General features: G+C 38.6%; 1 protein-coding gene across 1 annotated transcript; it reads left to right on the forward strand.

Annotated features, from left to right (window-relative positions):
* Positions 1–1,529: 1,529 nt before the first annotated feature.
* On the forward strand, positions 1,530–18,962 carry lhx5 (LIM homeobox 5). The gene is made up of 5 exons (XM_061263763.1): positions 1,530–1,699; positions 4,947–5,170; positions 7,664–7,941; positions 10,705–10,870; positions 17,113–18,962. Exons 1-5 carry the CDS (start codon positions 1,530–1,532, stop codon positions 17,466–17,468), a joined length of 1,194 nt encoding a protein of 397 aa, XP_061119747.1. The 3' UTR covers positions 17,469–18,962.
* The last annotated feature ends 253 nt before the right edge of the window (positions 18,963–19,215 follow it).

Here is a 19,215-nt window from a genome sequence, read left to right on the forward strand (position 1 = left end):
TCGCATCCATTACAGATACCGATGGAAATACTTGTTAAAAGCCTGCTTCCTGAAGCGCTCAACTTTTACACGAAGCTCACCCTACTTCACCTCTTGTGTGTTCCAACTCTTGGGCACACTAGATCAGGTTGGTAAAGCTGGAAAGCACGCAATGAAATGCCGAGCTAAATATTTAAATCCCCCTGCTTTGTGGCTACTTTGTCAAGCCGCTTGTAGATCCCTCCCATTCTATTTCGTAAAGAGAGTCCCAGCGTCTTAATTCGGTGCATTTCCCTGTAAATACTGCATGACAAAAAGCGTGTGAGCTGACAGCACCCAACAACCCCCCTCCGCCCCCCGGCCACCCCTTTACCCAAATAAAACGTTTTCTCGCCCAACAGCCTGCGAAGATAACCAAAAATAAATAATGAATAAAATAGTTACAGTAGCCTAGTATGCCTATATTGCAGTGTGTACTATACACATAGCCGTACCTTCACATGATTTTCATAATATATTATTAAAAAATTGAATCGCAGTTTAAATTTTTATCGCATTAGAATGTTTCATTCCTCCAACTTCATGAATCCAGTTCAACCCCATAAAAGAAAAACAACATTTTTGCTTAAAGTGTAGGTAATAGTTTGCTATTCATATGTATATATGATAGATTATTTTAAGATTACCTGCTGCATCCGTCAATTATTATTATTTTCTTTTCTGAAATAGTATACCTGAAATCTCAGCGAATGGTCCCTTGAATGTAGGCCTAAAGAAAGTATGCGCCAGCTTCAGGCAGGAACAACTACTCTGGGACTTTTTGTGATGTTGTTGGTAATCCTGTGGTCCTACAAAGCACACTAAAGCCAACTTCGTCTATTTTATGTTCTTGGATGTCTAGTGTACCAAGAGTTAAAAAATGTCCAAATTCTCAAACATTTTAAAGTGTTTGTTTTTGGCACCATAAACCCGGGGCAAATTTTGGCTGGGAAATACATTAATGTGTCCCCATGACGACTCGGTCCTGATTGGCTGTTCATACAGAACCGCAACCGCTGACGTCACGAAATGTGAATATGGATCCCCGAATTACCTCAAACTGGGTACACAGCGATACGAATAGTGACGACGTGAGTTCATGTGAAAAAAGTAAGTCGAATACTAAGAAGAATAAGATAGAGCGAAAGTAGGAGGAATGTGAAATAAAATATAAAACAATTTATGCGCACGCCAGCAGACCAGAACATCTGTGTGATTCATCTTCACGGACCACCATGTTATCTCCCCTTTCTCAGTCCTGGAGGATTGGGGGATGACGGGTACAGCGAGAAAGCGGTAGCACCTCGGGTTATCAATTTGAGTTGTGAGCTGTGGGAGGAGGTCAAGCACTTTCTACAGACGACGGAGACACAGTAAAGGGGGATTTGCTTTGCATTGGTTTTCGGAAAGGAGTCAAGACGTTTTTCATCGCAAACTCGTATAGCCACGGTCTGGACGGGGGTGCCCACTCAGGAAGGTTGGCACCGGTTCTCCTCCTGCACAGCAGTAGGATGATGCACTGTGCGGGGTGCGAACGGCCCATTCTGGATCGTTTCCTGCTCAACGTCTTGGACCGAGCCTGGCACGCCAAGTGCGTCCAGTGCTGTGAATGCAAGTGCAATTTAACGGAAAAATGCTTTTACAGGGAGGGCAAGATCTATTGCAAAAATGATTTTTTCAGGTAAGCGTGCAGCTTTTCTTTGTATGAGCGAAGTAAAATAGCAAATGTTGAAAAATGAATCCCTCTTTTGAGGACAGTTGCCTTTTCTGGTTTTGTCTTTCAGTAGAACAGGGCATTGCATGTGATAGACATTTTCTCATTGTGATACTTCCAAATCCACTTCCATTCATAGTTCTTTGGTAATTATGTACACTGAAGAGAATGATTGATTGTCAGCAATAGTAAACAAGGTGTACAACCTATGACTGGCATTGCCCCTCCCTGTCTTCGGATATTACCGTTTCCATGGCGCGAAAATGACTTCGACTGAATGTTTTCACCTGTAATTTCAAAAAATCGTCTTTCTTTGGTATAGTAAGTTTAGCCGAAGCAACAAAGCTCTTTCAGACGCAACGCGTGATTTCAACAATGAAACCTAATCGCTCTGGCATTCTGCTTGGACTGAAGCTGCAATGAGACGTAGAACATCCAGAATATTTTTTTAAAATAGAAAGAAGAAGAAAAAACATTTACAATGCAATTGCAAGATTAAGATAAGTAAATCCGTATTTCTCAATGTAGTAGGCTCCTAGATATACTTATTTGCTACAGATTATTACGATTATATTGGTAATTGCCTTTAGGTAATTGTATGCCACCTCTTTATGAAAGTATGTATAGCTTCAAATGGCACTCGAGCAAATAATATGCATATTATGTTAAACATAATCATAAAGTTCTGTGATGCAAACTATGCATAATGGAAAATATCGAATATATTCATCGTCTTCTTCGTCTTCTTATTCTTATTCTTATTCATGTTACTGTTACTGTTATACTGTTATGATGATTATTATGGTTATTATGATTATTATGATTATTACTGTTGTTATATGCTATAATAATATATATTATTATAGTATCTAATAATAATAATAATAATAATAATAATAATAATAATAATAATAATAGGATAATAACTCGAAGGAGAAGAGTAAGATTAACAAAAACAATAATAACAATAATAATAATAATAATACAGAGTAACAATAATGCGTTTTATATAATGAATAACCAACTGTGTTATTTTTCGTCTTCTCATTATTAGCTATTTTTAAAATTATAATTATTGGAACAATATAGTTGTTGAATTGTTGTTAACAAAACTGCTAAAAATATATTTGAATCAATTTCAAGACACGAATACACGCACACATGCACATACACGTACACACACGCGTGCGCACACACAGACACACACACACACACACACACACACACACGCACACACACACACACACACACACACACACACAGACAGACACACACATACAAGGGCCTTGGCATAATTTAATGAAATATGATGTTCCTGGAAAATTAAGAAGGTCAATACCTTTATTGTTTACCTTTACATGCACTTTTTTTTTTTTTCATTTTGGTCATATCTTCAAGGTAATATATTCAAGAAGCCCTACTATTTCTAAACACCCTTTCATGTTTTCAGAGAAGAACCTATCCGTGTAAATGCGTTGTTTCATTTATCATAATATTTACCTTTAACCTGTGGCCGGTAGGTTATGCTTGTCGGACCCGCGGGAAGCACATGATAACATGATATATATTGTTATAGTGTGAATAATGTAATTTGTTGAACAAAATTCAGCGGTTTGTGTATTTTGAATGCATTTGTCCCTCCCAGTCAACTGTGATCACCACCATAGAGGACACCCAGCAAGTTGTGAGTTTAAATAAGAAACCGTTAATGTGATGAAACAATACGCAACCAAATGCTCCCATTTGTTGTGCAAGAGTTTAGCCCTTTCAAAAAATGTCCCGGGTGCATTTGAAAAGGGCAACGGACCAATACCTTTACAAAGAACCAATTTGCATTGCACGCCGATAATGGTAAAAGATCCAGCCACCCCATGAAATAAAGTGTTCACAACTGGGCCCCCAAATGAGTCTTCAATAATATGACCTCAGTCCCATTCCATCAATATGACTCAGGTTTGGAAAATCTCTCTCTCTCTCTCTCTCTCTCTCTCTCTCTCTCTCTCTCTCTCTCTCTCTCTCTCTCTCTCTCACACACACACACACACACACACACACACACACATACACACACACAAACACACACACACACACACACACACACACACACACACACACATATACACACACATATACATATACATATACATATACATATACATATACATATACATATACATATGCATATACATGCTAACGGAGACAGACCATTCAAAAGCAAATTCACACGCACAAAATAATGTTCTTTGTGTAGCCTTTCCCAAAGCGGTTAATGTAAATTCTCCGCATCTTATTCGTGTTCAGTCTTCTTAATCCCGCAAAATCTCTCTGTTCACAATGCGTTGATTGTCAGCAATGCCCTTTTCGGGAATTGTGCAGACTTGCTGTCGGGTTAATTTAGTCAAAACTGTAATGTCTCTTCAGTTGGAAGCGAGACAATCTTGATAGAATTATGAAAGGCTTTGGAATTATATTGGGCTTTAATTTAAAATGCTATATCGAAGCAATACGCTGGATGTGATATTCACGGTCACGCATTGCTATAGCTATTATTTTAATATTATTATTTTTTATTATCGCTTATACTGCCAAACTAATTTTACAGTCGTCAAATTTATAGTACAAATCTCATTTGAGTGCATGTTATGAAAAAATTGCCAAATTTAAAGAAAGATTATTCGAAAGAAATATTCGTTGAAACTGAAACGTTGGAACTGATCTTCTTGCCTAATAAAACCCCGGGCAAAATAATGTATTATAAAACTTTTATAAGCGTTCGTAAGGACACTGAATCATAATGATTATGAAGAGTTAAACAATATAATATAATATCTGACGGCTGGCAAATAATTATACATTTTGTTGTTTTTGTAAGCTCATACCTTCCCCATCGTGTGCCTCAGTCTGCCTAGAAAAAAAGACAGGAAATGTAATTACGGATACTTCTTTTTCACCAATACCAGCTGATGATCATTGTGATTTTTTCAGCCTCAGATTATTTATATAAAATTCTAAGGCCTGCCCTTTTTCTCCAGCGTTACAACTGACTGGATGCACGGGATATTTACTAATTTTCCAACTAACATAAAAATTAACCCTTTCATGCTTTTAGTTCGAATGCCTCACGAATAAATGTAAAGCAGACCTATAGGTACTGCGTGTTACAATTGTCATTTACCCCACTGACGCGCTTTTTGTTGCTGTTTGTGAATTGCAGGCGATTCGGAACGAAATGCGCTGGCTGCCTCCAAGGTATCTCCCCCAGCGACCTGGTGCGAAAAGCCAGGAACAAGGTTTTTCATTTGAACTGCTTTACTTGCATGGTCTGCAACAAACAACTTTCCACGGGAGAGGAGCTGTATATAATTGACGAAAACAAGTTTGTTTGTAAAGAAGATTACACGAACAACAGCGTCATTAAAGAAGTCAGTTTAAATTCAGGTAATCTTTTTTTAAATTATTATTTATAATAATGTTTGACTGTTTTCATTCAAGTCGCTACGAAGTCACGAGTAAATAGCTATGCACGACATTTGTCTAAAGGTAAAATGTCCTGTTTTTAATTGCAAATAGATTGTTCCTTTCAACAACAACAACAACAACAACAACAACAACAATGTTATTATTATTATTATTATTATTATTATTATTATTATTATTATTATTAATAATAATAATAATAACATTGTTGTTGTTGTTGTTGTTGTAATACCATTGTAATTACAGGTGCAATATATTGAAATAGTATGCATCCCGGAAGCTAAAAATAAAGATTTAAATGTTGGTCAGCAAATAAATCGTCAACACATTCCATTCACTAGTTGCAGCAACCGAAAGGCTGACCGCCCAATTTAAAATGGCCCAAACTGTGTGACGTTACATCAAGTGTAGCTGTGGGGATTCGCCTCTGTGCAGCAGTGACAATTAGAATAATGTGGCAAACTGCAAAGGTTATTGGTTGCGTTTACTGTTCTTTTCCAAAACTATAGCGATTTAGATGACCTAATACTTGTTTTTATGTACTTCTTTTAAGATTCTTATTGATAACAAATAATGCTTCTATTAGTATGTGCTATATAACTATGCTTCTTTGCCCGTTTGTAAAATAAATCCCCGAATGTAAATGACAAGAAATGATGGACTTATGAACAAGTCAGCCCGTGTGTTTTTAATTTATTGAAATAGCCCATATGATATGGCAGCACAGCACCACCGTTACCTGCATATTCAGGACCATGGACAGGGGTGTGTGTGTGTCCCCACCCCCCAGGTTAATTGGTTGACTTTTCGGAGAGTTTATCAATCTGCCATGCATTGTATTTCTTGCACGAGTTAATATGCTATTGGTATTGTACCAATCTCGAATGAACGTCATCAGCGCACATGTCAGACTTGTTTTGACGCAGCATCTCTGAAACATTAAGCAAATGCCCATGATGGAAAAAAAATACAGGGGGGGGGGGGGGGTTGGTGTGACGGTGGGGTGGGTGTTGGGGTGAGTTGACTTGTTTGAAAGATTGTGTGTTGGTGACTGGCATCTCACCAACAGCAGTTTGTAGTGTCTGTGCACTTACTTAATGGAATATAAATGGCTCATTAATATATATTTTTGCGGTTACTGCCATGCACTGACGATGGCCATGTTCCAGTTAGTTGGCAAACATGATTTATATAAACTTCCATCCTGTCCTGTCCCAATATCATATAACGACTGCTATAAATACATTATGATCCTTCAGTTTGACAAGTAGAAACAAATGCAAGGGTTATTATTATTCTTATTATACTTCTTATTATTAATACTAATAAAAAATTATTACAAAAGAATTAGACATGTCTTTGCTATTACTATGTATTCCATACTCCAATAGAATACATTACATTTTTAAATATTTTAAATATATTATTATTATTATTATTATTATTATTATTATTATTATTATTATTATTATTAAGTAGATAAACACATTTGAATACATATATGAAATTGATAATTGTGTTTTGTGTGTGAATTTACTTTTGGAATATGTAGCATTTACAGGCCACCATTTTAATGTTTATAGCTTATATTAAACATTTATCCATTTATTTGAGAGCTATTTTGTGGTTACAATAATATATGTCCAGGTTACTTTTTTAGTATATGTCATGTATTGACAAAACATTATTTTAATGAATCCATGCGTGGATTATAAGAAGCCATTGGCTTACATGTTTTCTGTGGTTGAGTATCAAATTCTGAAATTGATTTCAAATTAATTTCCAATGAAATTCTGGAGCTTAAAAAACCTAAAGCTTTTTTTTTAAACATGTAATCCATTGTATGGGATTGTCCATACTGATTGGCTTCATCCTTTAAAAAACACATTAAATGGTATGGCTAATGCTATATCAAATATAGTATGATAGTCAGTTAAAAACTAACTAGGTATGAAACAGTACCATGCTGTATTTCAATACAGTGGTTATACAGTGATACAGTGGTTACGTGTTACGTAACACAGTATGATTGTAGCTTTTTATGTAGATGTATAGTAAATACTGTCACATACACATGTATGCATATGTATATGCTGTAATCCAATTGTATGTTGTGAATGCCTTATGCCCCCAATATGTGTCTCAGAAGACCTGCAGTTAATTCTAGTTGTGGCTTAAGGGCACTTAAATGCCGTGCCAGAATTTGAATGTCTCACAAGGCCCACTCCCCATTTACTCTTGCCTTTTATGGCGTCCATAAACAAAGAATTGAACATGATTTGATAGAACTGTGGAGACTGCATAGTCATTTTTTCCTTTTCCACGGGAAGACTTGCTGACGTTCATCAGTGGCATCTGGCGATACAGTTACGTTTCTTCCTCTGCCATTGAATCCTTACACTTTTATTCGTTACATATGACCTTGTCTTAAAGAACTTCCCTTTCAATCCGCAGTGTCTTCGTGTACAGACAGAAGTCTGTCCCCAGACCTCCAAGATCCGGCGCAAGAAGACACAAAAGAAACGGACAATTCAACGTCCTCAGACAAGGAAACTAACAATAACGAGAACGAGGAACAGAACCTGGGCACCAAGAGGAGAGGACCGCGGACCACGATAAAGGCCAAACAGTTGGAAACCCTGAAAGCCGCTTTCGTGGCCACCCCTAAACCCACCCGTCACATCCGGGAGCAGTTGGCGCAGGAGACTGGGCTCAACATGCGGGTAATCCAGGTGCGTTTAGGATTTTATTCATGTTTTTTTTCATGTTCCCTTTGATTAGCTTAGCCCTGCTGTGGCAGCAGGATAAAAATAACACGGCACTGTCCGTTTAATCCATTTTAAATAAGTGCTGCTCTTCTGCGACAATGAGACCGACAACTATACAAATTATTTGACAAATTTGTTTTGGAAAGGGCCAGCATGGAGAATTACTGTAGATATAAGCATGTATATAATTTGTAGAAATGCATAGATAAACACAATTTCTAAGTGTATCGTTCCTTGGATGATTGTTACTTGGTAGCACTATAAAATTATGTTTTATGTCCTTTTAAAGTGGCATACTTGGTCATCACAATTAGTTGGGTTTGTCCATACTGATCAACTGCTGATGCTTTATCCGTAGTACATCACTGTAAATAGTTTTTATGTCAATTCTGAGCAATCTAGAAATACACAACATATTCAAATTAATTAAGTGCTGGTGTTTAGCTCTCGCCCAGTGTTTTGAGTCCAGGTCTGAGTGACTAAAGCAGGTCAGGCATCTGGTTGCAGAAAGAAAATCCTTCTGTAAAATATACAATTTCATTATATTTTCTAAAACGAAAATTTTGTTTCAAATTAACAATTAAAATATCTTGATAGTCGATCTACACTTGGACGCATTAGTAGTTTTTTTTTTTCCTTATCAGCATTTATTTATCTGGTGGTCCGATGCAATTAGTGCCTGTTTTCATCTAATTATCACAATGAATGAACTGTGCTGATCATAGCCCATATAATTCCCCAAACAGTGTGCAACATACCAAGTTATGACAAGTGTTTTTTTTCCTTCTATTTATTGGCTATCCAAATCTCCACTTAAACCCATTACTTCAACAATAATGTAAAACTTGCAAATGACTCCTCTGCAATTTCTAAGGAAGAAAAATCTTTGTTGAGAGTTGCTTCATCACAGGGGTGCTATCCATCTCTCTTAAAATCTCATTTCAACCTGTTTAATTATCTGTCTCAAATGATCCTTTTTAATCAGTAAAATACTTACATGTTAAATATTACATCATTAAATCCATATTATACGTGATTTGATCATTGTGATGGTCCACTGGCAAAGCTAAAATATTCCAGTGCTAGCTTTTGTAGCTTAAATGAGTGCTATCTATGCTCAGCTTTAGTTGTATCCTTCTAACTTGTTCATGCACTATCACCATAATTGCATATCCCTGTTCCCAGATCGTAATCAATGAAGTTTCTTTAGCTATATGGGAACTGATTGATTTCAAAGCAATGTGTTCTTGTTTTCAAAACAGAATTTTGTTTTACTGATGTTTCAATGAAGAAGGTCTCCCTTAGATGGACCGCTATTTCCAAATGAGTCTAACTGATAATATGTAGCATTCTCTAAGACATTGGAGAAATGTGGATTACGAAATGATTGCTACGACATACACAAGTGTCCAGTCACCAAACATGCTGTTTATTAAGAGACCTTAGAGGAAATAATCCCACAAATTCCAAAATTATGTATAGCCATCTGTTGAGCCACAGAGGGCAAAGGGCTCCTTGTCTGAATTCCCTTTCCATGTTTGTTATAAAGTGATATTAATATGTACTCTGCACACAGATGATTAAAAACCAATTGTGTGCCTATTATTTCAGTCTACAAATGAACAAACATGACTAGTTAAATAGTGGGAATTGTGTTTCAGATATATTGTAGAGCAGAATATTGTTGTTGCAGTCATCAGGCATGACAATGAATGAATGAATGAATGAATAAACAAAAAAGATCAACATATATAAATAAATCCATAAATAAATATGTGGAAACTATTTCACGTGTAGGATCTGTTTCGAGCCAGAATCTTGTTCCTGAAAATATGCGCTCTATGTTTATCATTCTAGGTTTTTTGCCACCATCACACATTTATGCCATCTTATATGAATATTATTATTGATATTTTACTGTATGTGGGTGTGTTTATACTCATTTACACCTTTTCTAACGCAGCGATACTGAGGCGACTAACATCTTTGGGTTTCATATGCAACATATCTGGCATTCGACAAAGTAAAAATGTCCAGCACTAATTGAACAGAATTGTCTTATATACACAGTGTAAATGCTTTTGGTGGTATTCATTACAGAAATATGCAATCTGCGCACTGTGAAAATCAAAATAAAATCAAAGCTTGTTAGCTTCTGTCAGCCATATGTCCATTTCAGTTTAGTTTTGGAATGGAATTGATGTAATTTATGTCCTAAACCCATACATGAATGCATATACATAGTATATAATCTTATCATCCTGGAGTTGTCTCTTCACTCTTCCAGATGAAACTGATGTTTGGCGGGTAGTGTTCAATGAAGTTGCCAGCTGAAGACCTGTGAGGCATCTCCTAAAAACTAGAGACACTGACGTACTTGCGTACTTGCGTACTTGCGTACTTGCGAGACTAATGTCTCACGCAGTTTTGCATCTGAGTCTTCCTCACCTGTCCTGGTTTGATCCAGTTTGCTCTCTTCTTTAAAGACATTAGTGCTATGCTTTGTATGATTTATTCAGTTTCTAAACAACCTCGCAATGGAATTCCCTTCATCTCCCAAAACAAGAACTTCAGCAATGCCAGTGTACAAGAAAAAAAATACATATTTTGCTTCAATAAACACGGAGTGGTTTCTCTAGAATACGCCGTGGAGAATATAATATATTTGTTTTTAATCATTACAAAAATTGTTGTCGTTGTACATTAATTGTGCCAGGCCATTTTCAGGTGTGGTTCCAGAACCGAAGGTCGAAAGAGCGGCGGATGAAGCAGCTGAGTGCGCTAGGAGCCAGGCGACATGCTTTCTTCAGGGGCCCGCGGAGAATGCGACCTCTCGGTGGAAGACTTGAGGACCCTGAAATCCTGGGGTCAGGGCCGTACAGCTATTATGGGGGTGAGTGCTACAGTCACTTCAGAGCCTTGTCTGTTCATCTGTGTCTCTCTTTCTCTCTCTCTGTTACCTAAATTGTGGCATTATAGTAAAACCTTCAGATATTTTCTACTATTTTCAAAAAATGCATGTCAAAATTTGTGGAATGACATTCAAATGACCTGTCATAGTCATTGCATGTGGAATGGCCCTGACATAGTGGTGAATTATGGCTGTTCTTGCATAAAGTTCTTGTCTAAAATTAATTTCATCAAGTTGACAGCAATGGGGTTATCCAAAAACTCTTGACAGACATCCTGTTCAAAGTGTATCAGCACATATTCTGTTGTGTCATTGGAATATGGTTGTACAGAATAAATCTTGTGCTAATCAAACATAAACGAATGTAAAACTTTCTAAATAGATCTTATTTCAATATAGATATACAGTAGATCAAGACTCATTGGCAGAATTTATATTCGTGGAAATACTTATGGAAGTGCCTGAAATAATAAAAATATAACCCATTCAACTCTGTTACAAATGATTAGACCAAGTCAGACAGGGGTGCAGTGTACATGCTATACTTTCCCTGCTTGGGAAAGACGATCAATGTTTTCAAAGGTGAGCTCCCTTTTTGAGGTGGAATTTGAATGGAAGAGAAGGATATTGACTGGAAGAGAAGGATATTTGGCCTTTGCCTGGTAGACACAATGTGAATGACTGTGCTAGGCAATGCTAGTCTCTACCTGATGTACAGCCAGAATAGCCCGAACCAGCACCAGCTGTTGCTTATGCTATAATTTTCATCCTGCCACAGCCTTCTCCCTGCATCAGTTGTTGTTCACACCCTCATCTTTGGCCCTGCCAACTATTCCAATGGCTGTTGTGTTTCTAGGTGTTGCGTGCTTTCCCTGACACGTCAACACTGGCACTGTTGAAAATAGATTTGTGAAGACGGTTTTTGACAGCCTTTGTTGAGCTGCCATTGTGGTCTTCCTCCATATTGCTCGATGGATAGGCTCACCCCAATACTGATTTTCCTTCTCTTTCCAAATCACAATCTTCCAGAAGTCATTCATGCTCCTCCTCCAGTATACCACAAGTTATCCCCAAGCCACAGTTCTACCTACATGTAACATGTGTACATCATGGCCTATTTCCAATCCCTTTAGCATCTATCTTTCACCAAACACTACAGGGCCGAGAATGAACACATATTAATGTCTGCAATGTGGATTTCAAAAGACCGCTATCTACATTGATATGGTTTCTGAGGTAGTTGTTGACCTTAATTTCGATCGGCATGTTTGCTTCATCATTGAGACTGAAAAGCAGACTGGCTTTGTGTATTCATATGGTCTTATAAAGCATGTCCAGTGAGATATTTCCTGCTGGGAACGTGTCCAGTGGTGCCTCTGCCCTGTGGCCTCCTCTTTGGTTTGGGAGTAGGGTCCGTCCGCTCCTTGTGGCCTCCTCGGTGAGGTGTTGCCATGGCGCTCTGTGGTGGAATGTGCTCGAGCTGCTCTCGACCTGCCGGGGAGCTTTTAATCTGCACAGCGGGAGACTGCACCCACCTAAAACACCCTCGTCACCGCGGGATACAAGCAACAACAACAACACGTCTTCAGAGCTCTGTGAAAGTATGCTTCCCGGCTGCCCTCGCCAAAATAAGGGTGTTTTTGATGCCTTTAGTTGAACTTTATAGACCTTCAACTAATGCACTGCAATTTCAATGCTTTTCTAGCAAAAAAAAGGTTCCATTTATTTTTGCGCAATGCAATTCAACTGTATACTCTAGAGCAGTTTTTCTGTTTTATTAATAGTTTTTTAATAGTCCTTTGTATGCCAGGCATTGTTTGATGTCGGTAGGTAGAAGTCTACCTCCATCAAACATCAGATTAGTTCCATTTATAATTATTGTATTGTCTTGTGATGCATATTTCTGAAAGCATTACAGAATTCAGTCCATTTTTTCTACATTTTCTAGTCAAGCTTGAGTAATTTAATTAATTTATCCTTATTTTTAGTCATATCATATGCTTATACCAGTCACTTCATCTATTTAGAATGTAATTCATATTTCAAATAATATTTCCATATAGCAAATATGGAAGTACACAATATGGAAGGGCTAATCATTTTCAGTATATACTGATAGGAATGGCACTGAGTGAAGCTATTTATGATAATCCCTGCATTTTAATTGGGTCCCTGACATTGAGAAAAAGTCATGCATTATCCACACCTGAGACATCGCACCCTTTCACACACTGTCTTTCAGCTACAGTCCCTCCAGTTCATCCCCGCTCTCCCTCCTTCCTTATGTTTTCTGGGAACAAAGATTGAGTCCAGCCCGGTACGGCGTGCATTCACACCGCAGTCACTTGAGTTGTCTCTCAGCCTCCGAGCATATGGAGGACAACTTCCACAAAGTGGGGCTCTTCTGTTTGGTGTTCACACATATGGTACCCCCCACCTCCATGCACACACACGTCTAATATTCATTCAAGCCAGTTAACAGATTTCCTCAGAAATCCTCCAGGACTATGGTGAGCCGGGCTGGCATTTAACAAATCTGAAAATTCTCCTTCTTCTGTTGGGATTTTACACAAGAATGTTTGGATACGTACGCAATGTACATATTTAAAAAGGAAGCCGTTTTTGCAGTCTGAACCGTTGTGGGAATGGACATTTTTCATCTGCTGATATACAGTATATAGATATTTAAGTGGAGAGATGAAATAGGAATAAACACTTTGGTATAAGCTGTTACTTTGTGTATGATTTGCGGGAAATTGATTGGCTGATGAGTACCAGACAATAACTGTGACATGCTTAATTTCATTCTGGGGTCTACCGGTAACAAAGGCAAACACCTACAGTATACTGAATGGTATTGTCAACCATCTTTGTCTAAACAAACACACACTTTCGCTTGTATTCCAGAGCAGTGCCATCTCTTGGGAGGACAATCAGATCTTTGTTTTGACTGTGATTCGTAAAAAGCCTTCTAATCGTCTATGTTCAGTCAGCACCTACCATCTGTCTGTGACGCCAGCAAATTGTTTTCCAAATGTATATATCTACAGTGTGACATCCTCAAAAAAGGTTCAAAAGCATAGCAGGTAAAATTTTAATAGCTGATAACAGAGCTGTATTCACGTGGCAAAGGCCCCCAGAGTCACCAAGAAAACAGAGAAGTGCTAGACATGACATTCATGCCCCATCACCCTGTTTGTCGCCCTGTTCACATATAGCAGAGAAGTGCAAAATGCTCTATTATTATACGCATATCTCCTGCTCCAGTGTTTAGTAATTATCTTTCAATTATTCACTAATACTTTGCGATTGGGTTAAACTGACCTTTTTCGTAATAGTTTTTCTATATTTGCCCTTTTCAGATAGTGATTGGGTCTGCAGACTAGTGTGGCTAGAATGTCTTGACTCCGGTTACATTTATTTGCTACAGTATGAAAATATTGGCTTATCTTGGTGAAGCAACGTTTCAGCTTGAATTACAGTTTTTTTAAATTTCAGCAAAGCATACTCAGACTTCCCTCTCCTCAGTACATCATCCTTCACAGTGAAAGTGAATCAAACCTCTGACCGAACCCCGGCAAAAGAGTAAAAAACACTGCCCAAATGTCTCAGGAATGTTAAGGTTTCTAAAATTTTACTTTAAACTTAAAAAGTGACTAAAATATCAGTTTAAATAATGTTATCCTTTATTGCTTTGAAATGTATAGTATAGTAGTACTTTTTTTAATGGGCTATGTGCAGGGCATGTTCCGGCAGAGGGAATAAGACCTGGGGCTACGCTGGGCCCCACTGGTTAAATCGACACACACCAGGGTGGTATTAATTCATCAGCACAAGCAGAGCTGGCTGCTGGCATAAACACTGTGCAGTCATTTAGGGCCACAGACATCCTTGGCCTCACAATTCAAGGTGGTTCCAATAATGGCTATATCAACATACTTGTCTAGGGCCACCAAAACTCTGGGCTGGCTCTGAGGACTTATAAGTGTGCTTCTTTTCACAGTAGGTGGCTGAGACCAATAAGCAACAGAGGTTACAGAGAGTGAGGGCTGGAACGAGAAAACCTAGAAACAAACATGACTGAAAAGTTTTCATGTGCTTTTGTCCATCTTGTTCATATATTTTGCCAGGAACCCATGAGGGAAAGGGAGATTTGTGTTCATATAATCTGTTGGAAAAGCCGGTGGAAAACTAGAATTGCCATATGTCCCTGTGTCCTACTATGCTGTCCCTCCTAGGGATGTTACCTGGTGTGTGAGATTTTGGTGCCAAAACCTGAAAGTGCCACATTTCCCTCTCAGGGGTGTCACATGGCGGGGGACATATATGGCGCTGAAACAGGGGAGTTGAGTTAGCCTTCAGCTGAAACCTGGTGGTGGAGTAGTGTGGCATTTGATCAGGGGAAGATTTGTCCACTGGAGAGAGCGCACAAACCAGGGTTGTGTTAACTAATCAGCCCAGGTGCTTAAAGGTGTGCTGCTCTCCAGGGTAGGGGACTGAAAACACATGCTGAGAAAGCGAGTATGTTTGTTTCTCCGAGCACTAAATACAAAGTGAACGTAGGCCTAAATGTAGAGAAAAGTAGAGGTGCTGGTGGATGAAAAGCTGGCTAGCTGGAAAAAGTGTCAAGCAATGTCATTGGGGTTATTCTGTCTTTGTTGTGTTATTTTATTAATTTTGCGTGGAACCAGTGAAGGGGAATGGTGAAGGGTTTATTTGTATTTTTGTGTGTGTGGGTGCTCTTTCTCTCTCCATGTGGCAAATTATGGTGAAAATTCTGAATTGGCGGATCTCTCTCCCAGGGGTGTCACTCAGTGTGACAGGCTACTTTCATTGTGCAGCTTATATCTTTCCTTTAATAATCAAACCAGCAGCAATCAGGAGCTCATCCAAGCATTTTTTTTAATCCCCCTATGGCATTTAGTCACAAAGCAACTAGAACACCTCTCATTCAAATATAGCTTTTATATTGCTTGTTATAATTCTATTATTATTATTATTAATATCAGACCACATTGCCATACCACTTGCATAGCATAATTGCATGTGCTACATTTGATCGCATACCTGGTGCAGTTAGTGCTGGATTGATTTTTTATTGTTGTTTTTCTTCCTCTTCTTCTCCATTATTATTATTATTATTATTATTATTATTATTATTATTATTATTAATAGTAGTAGTAGTAGTAGTAGTAGTAGTAGTAGTGTTCCTGAACTAAAACAGTTATAGTTCCTAATTGATACAATCTCACAAAACACAGAAGTCATGTATACTGAGTCATAATCTTTAGTATACCAGTGGTGTATCCTGAAATTGCAGTTGAACCCACTTTTCTGTGAAGGGTAAAGCCACCTTGCATCCATAATATCTTTTTTAATTTAGTGAAAATTACCTAATTTTGCCTAACTTTCTAATGTAGTGCAATTTACCTCATTTTACCTAACTTTCTAATTTAGTGCTTACCATCAATAAGTTAGTTATCTAAATCAGCTAAATGCTGACTCTGCTATTCCACACTGATTTAATTATATGGCCATCATGCTCATAAACTAGCTGAAACATTACCTAAAGGAGCACAATGCTAACCTGGCTAACTGATTTGGTTTTGTTACTGCTTTGCTAGTGAGTGAAAATTCAAGTCCTTACACTTTCTCAAAGCTTATAAGAATAAATTCTGTGGTGCAGGATTAAAGTGCACCAACAGCTTATGTCTGTTTTTTTATCTCATGTAATTAAATTTAAAGACAAGCTGGAACGGATCTTTCGGGGGAATTTTTGAAGGGCGGGAAGTCGATTTGACTGACGTCAAATGAGTATGCGTGCTGCTGTGTGAAAAGGATATTGATTGGAGGGGAATGTAAAATTGACAGACATTTGATCAACATACACGCCAACTGGTGCACCATGATGTAAAATCTTGGCGGATGGATGTGAAAATACACAAGTATTAAAATTGCATATACTTTTGGAATATATATGAAAAATGGACTAAATTGAGGAAAAATGTTTTTTACATACTTATTTCCTCCGATCCCATTATTCCTGCTTGGCTCGCAACTATATTTATTTCCCTTTGTTTCATTCAATCTATTCAGTCTTTTTTTTTTTTATGTGCGACTTCTTTGAATGTGAATTTTGGGTAGTAGGTAGGGAATTCACAAAAATGTTCTTCACAGAACATGAGAGGATTAAACTGCTTCCTCTTCTCCCCTTTTCTTTCCAGATTACCAAGGGGACTACTATGGCCCCGCGGGCAACTATGACTTCTTCCCACACGGTCCCCCCTCTTCGCAAGCTCAGTCCCCTGCCGAGCCGAGCTACATCCTGGGCTCCGGGCAGGGGCCCCTGGAGGGCCCCATGTCTGGCCACCACTCCTCAGAGAACCAACGCTACACGGACATGATCTCCCACGCCGACTCTCCCAGCCCAGAACCGGGCCTCACGGGACCCCTGCACCCCATCCCGGGGGAGGTTTTCACTGGGGGGCCCAGTCCACCTTTCTCCCTGGCCAGCAACTCCAGCTACAGTGCTCCCCTGTCTCACTCTGGCCAGGAGATGGGCGAAACAGCTGTTTGGTAGATTATCTAGTTGACACTGATACTGGTGCAGTGTTAGATGTACAGTAGTGAAAAAAAGAGTCTGCTGCCTGCTATTCTGGACATGGAAGTGGTTGGAAGTCGTCCCAGTCCACATAGCCACCAACTCCCCAACCTCTACTCAGCCAAAACCTTTCCATCGCTCCTATGAGTGGACTGAAGGAGTTGAATCTGTTGTAGTTTGGACAAAACACCCGTAAGATAAGGAATACGTAACGGCAGGCATTGTTCCTTCTGAATTTTCATGACCGATAAATTGCTTTCCGCCAGGATCTCAGCAATTGACAGAAAATATGTGGAGGACTGAGAAGAACTGCTGTGCATATAGTAGGCCCATTTCCATCCCCTTTGTTTGTGGTCCACAAGTCTGTTTGAACCAAGTCAGTTTGAACATTTTATTGAAATTAATTTGAACAGTATTCTGTTTCCCAGGGCCTTGCATAATCCAGGGAAGTGCTTTAATGTTAATTAAAGGAAACATTGTCAAGTGACTAGTTAGCTAAAGGCTTAACCTCCAGGACCCAAAAAAGAGGGAAAGTCACTAAATGAATTTGCAATGTGAAGTAACACCAGGGACAGCAATGTATCAATTATCTAACTAATGAAAATGTAAGGTAGTTCACATCAGCCACATATTCAATTCAAACTGGAAGATAGGCATTGCAGCTATTTATATGTAAAAGGCATCTCCCTGATGAACTAATAAGACCTTGCTTGCATCTGCTGCCATTTACAGAGTAATGTCAAACTGTACAGGAAGATACATTAGTGCAGTTAGTATCCACTGACCCCATGGTTGGATGTTTCATGACCGCCATAAAACGGGCCTTTCCGATTTGTGTGGAGTTACAGTACCCTAGTTCCCTTTTGCAAAATACATATAGTAGAGAAGGAATTCCCCATATTCTATTGACAGGAACTGCAGATAATTGTGAAACTGAAATAAGAACATAGCATGACTGTTAAACCTGGCACTTAAATGCATTGGTTTGGTATTTGTATCCTCCTTTCAAAAATGGAGACATACCAACTGTCATCAGAAGACCACAAAATGGTGGGCAGTACAGATTCCTCAAGTGGTCCAAGAAAGTAATAATCTTCACTGCAGAGCGAGCTTTGATGGAAAAAGGTTCCATAATGCTTTTCATTAGTATAGAGAAAACAACTCTGAAGTGCTTGCTAGGAGAAAAGAGAGACGGCTTCAGTGACTTAAAAAGAACTGTAGCTTTCATTTCAAAATCAAAGGTCGCTTTGCAGTGTACGCTTGTTAATAAATATGATGAGTTCATCACAATTTAGCAAGAATGCTCTTATACTGACTTTAGCTTAACTTGTCCTATAGCTTCCTGTCTATGCTACGACGTTGCTGAGTATGGATCTAGGAGTAGTGTTCATTTTAAACCTGCAAGGCGTTTTTGCTTCTCCTTTCTCAGCTTATCATTCAGTAACATCATGTGAAGTGATTGCTTGCTGGGGGGGGGGGTGAGGCAGGGGCTCACAAAACAGTTTGGAATACAGCCTCCCATTCTGTTCCGGCTTCCAAAAATGGAGACGCGTGTCAATCCGGCCCTGGTTTATTAAAACCCCTCTGATCAGCCCCCTCCCACTGTGGCTGTCAGAGGGCTACAAACGTACCCGATGTGCCTGGTTTTGTTCTGCTTCTCTTAACCTTCATTTTGTTGCCTTCTTTTCATAAAGAATGTTTTAAAGGAAATTATTTGCCAGAGAAC

The sequence above is a fragment of the Conger conger genome, chromosome 12 (genome assembly GCF_963514075.1).
Source record: "Conger conger chromosome 12, fConCon1.1, whole genome shotgun sequence".
NCBI lineage: Eukaryota > Metazoa > Chordata > Actinopteri > Anguilliformes > Congridae > Conger > Conger conger.

Coding starts and splice junctions, on each gene's coding strand:
- lhx5 (XM_061263763.1), top strand. CDS start 1,530: ATGATGCACTGTGCGGGGTGCGAACGGCCCATTCTGGATCGTTTCCTG. Junction 7,942..10,704: donor TCAACATGCGGGTAATCCAG/GTGCGTTTAGGA, acceptor GGCCATTTTCAG/GTGTGGTTCCAGAACCGAAG. Junction 10,871..17,112: donor GCCGTACAGCTATTATGGGG/GTGAGTGCTACA, acceptor TTTTCTTTCCAG/ATTACCAAGGGGACTACTAT.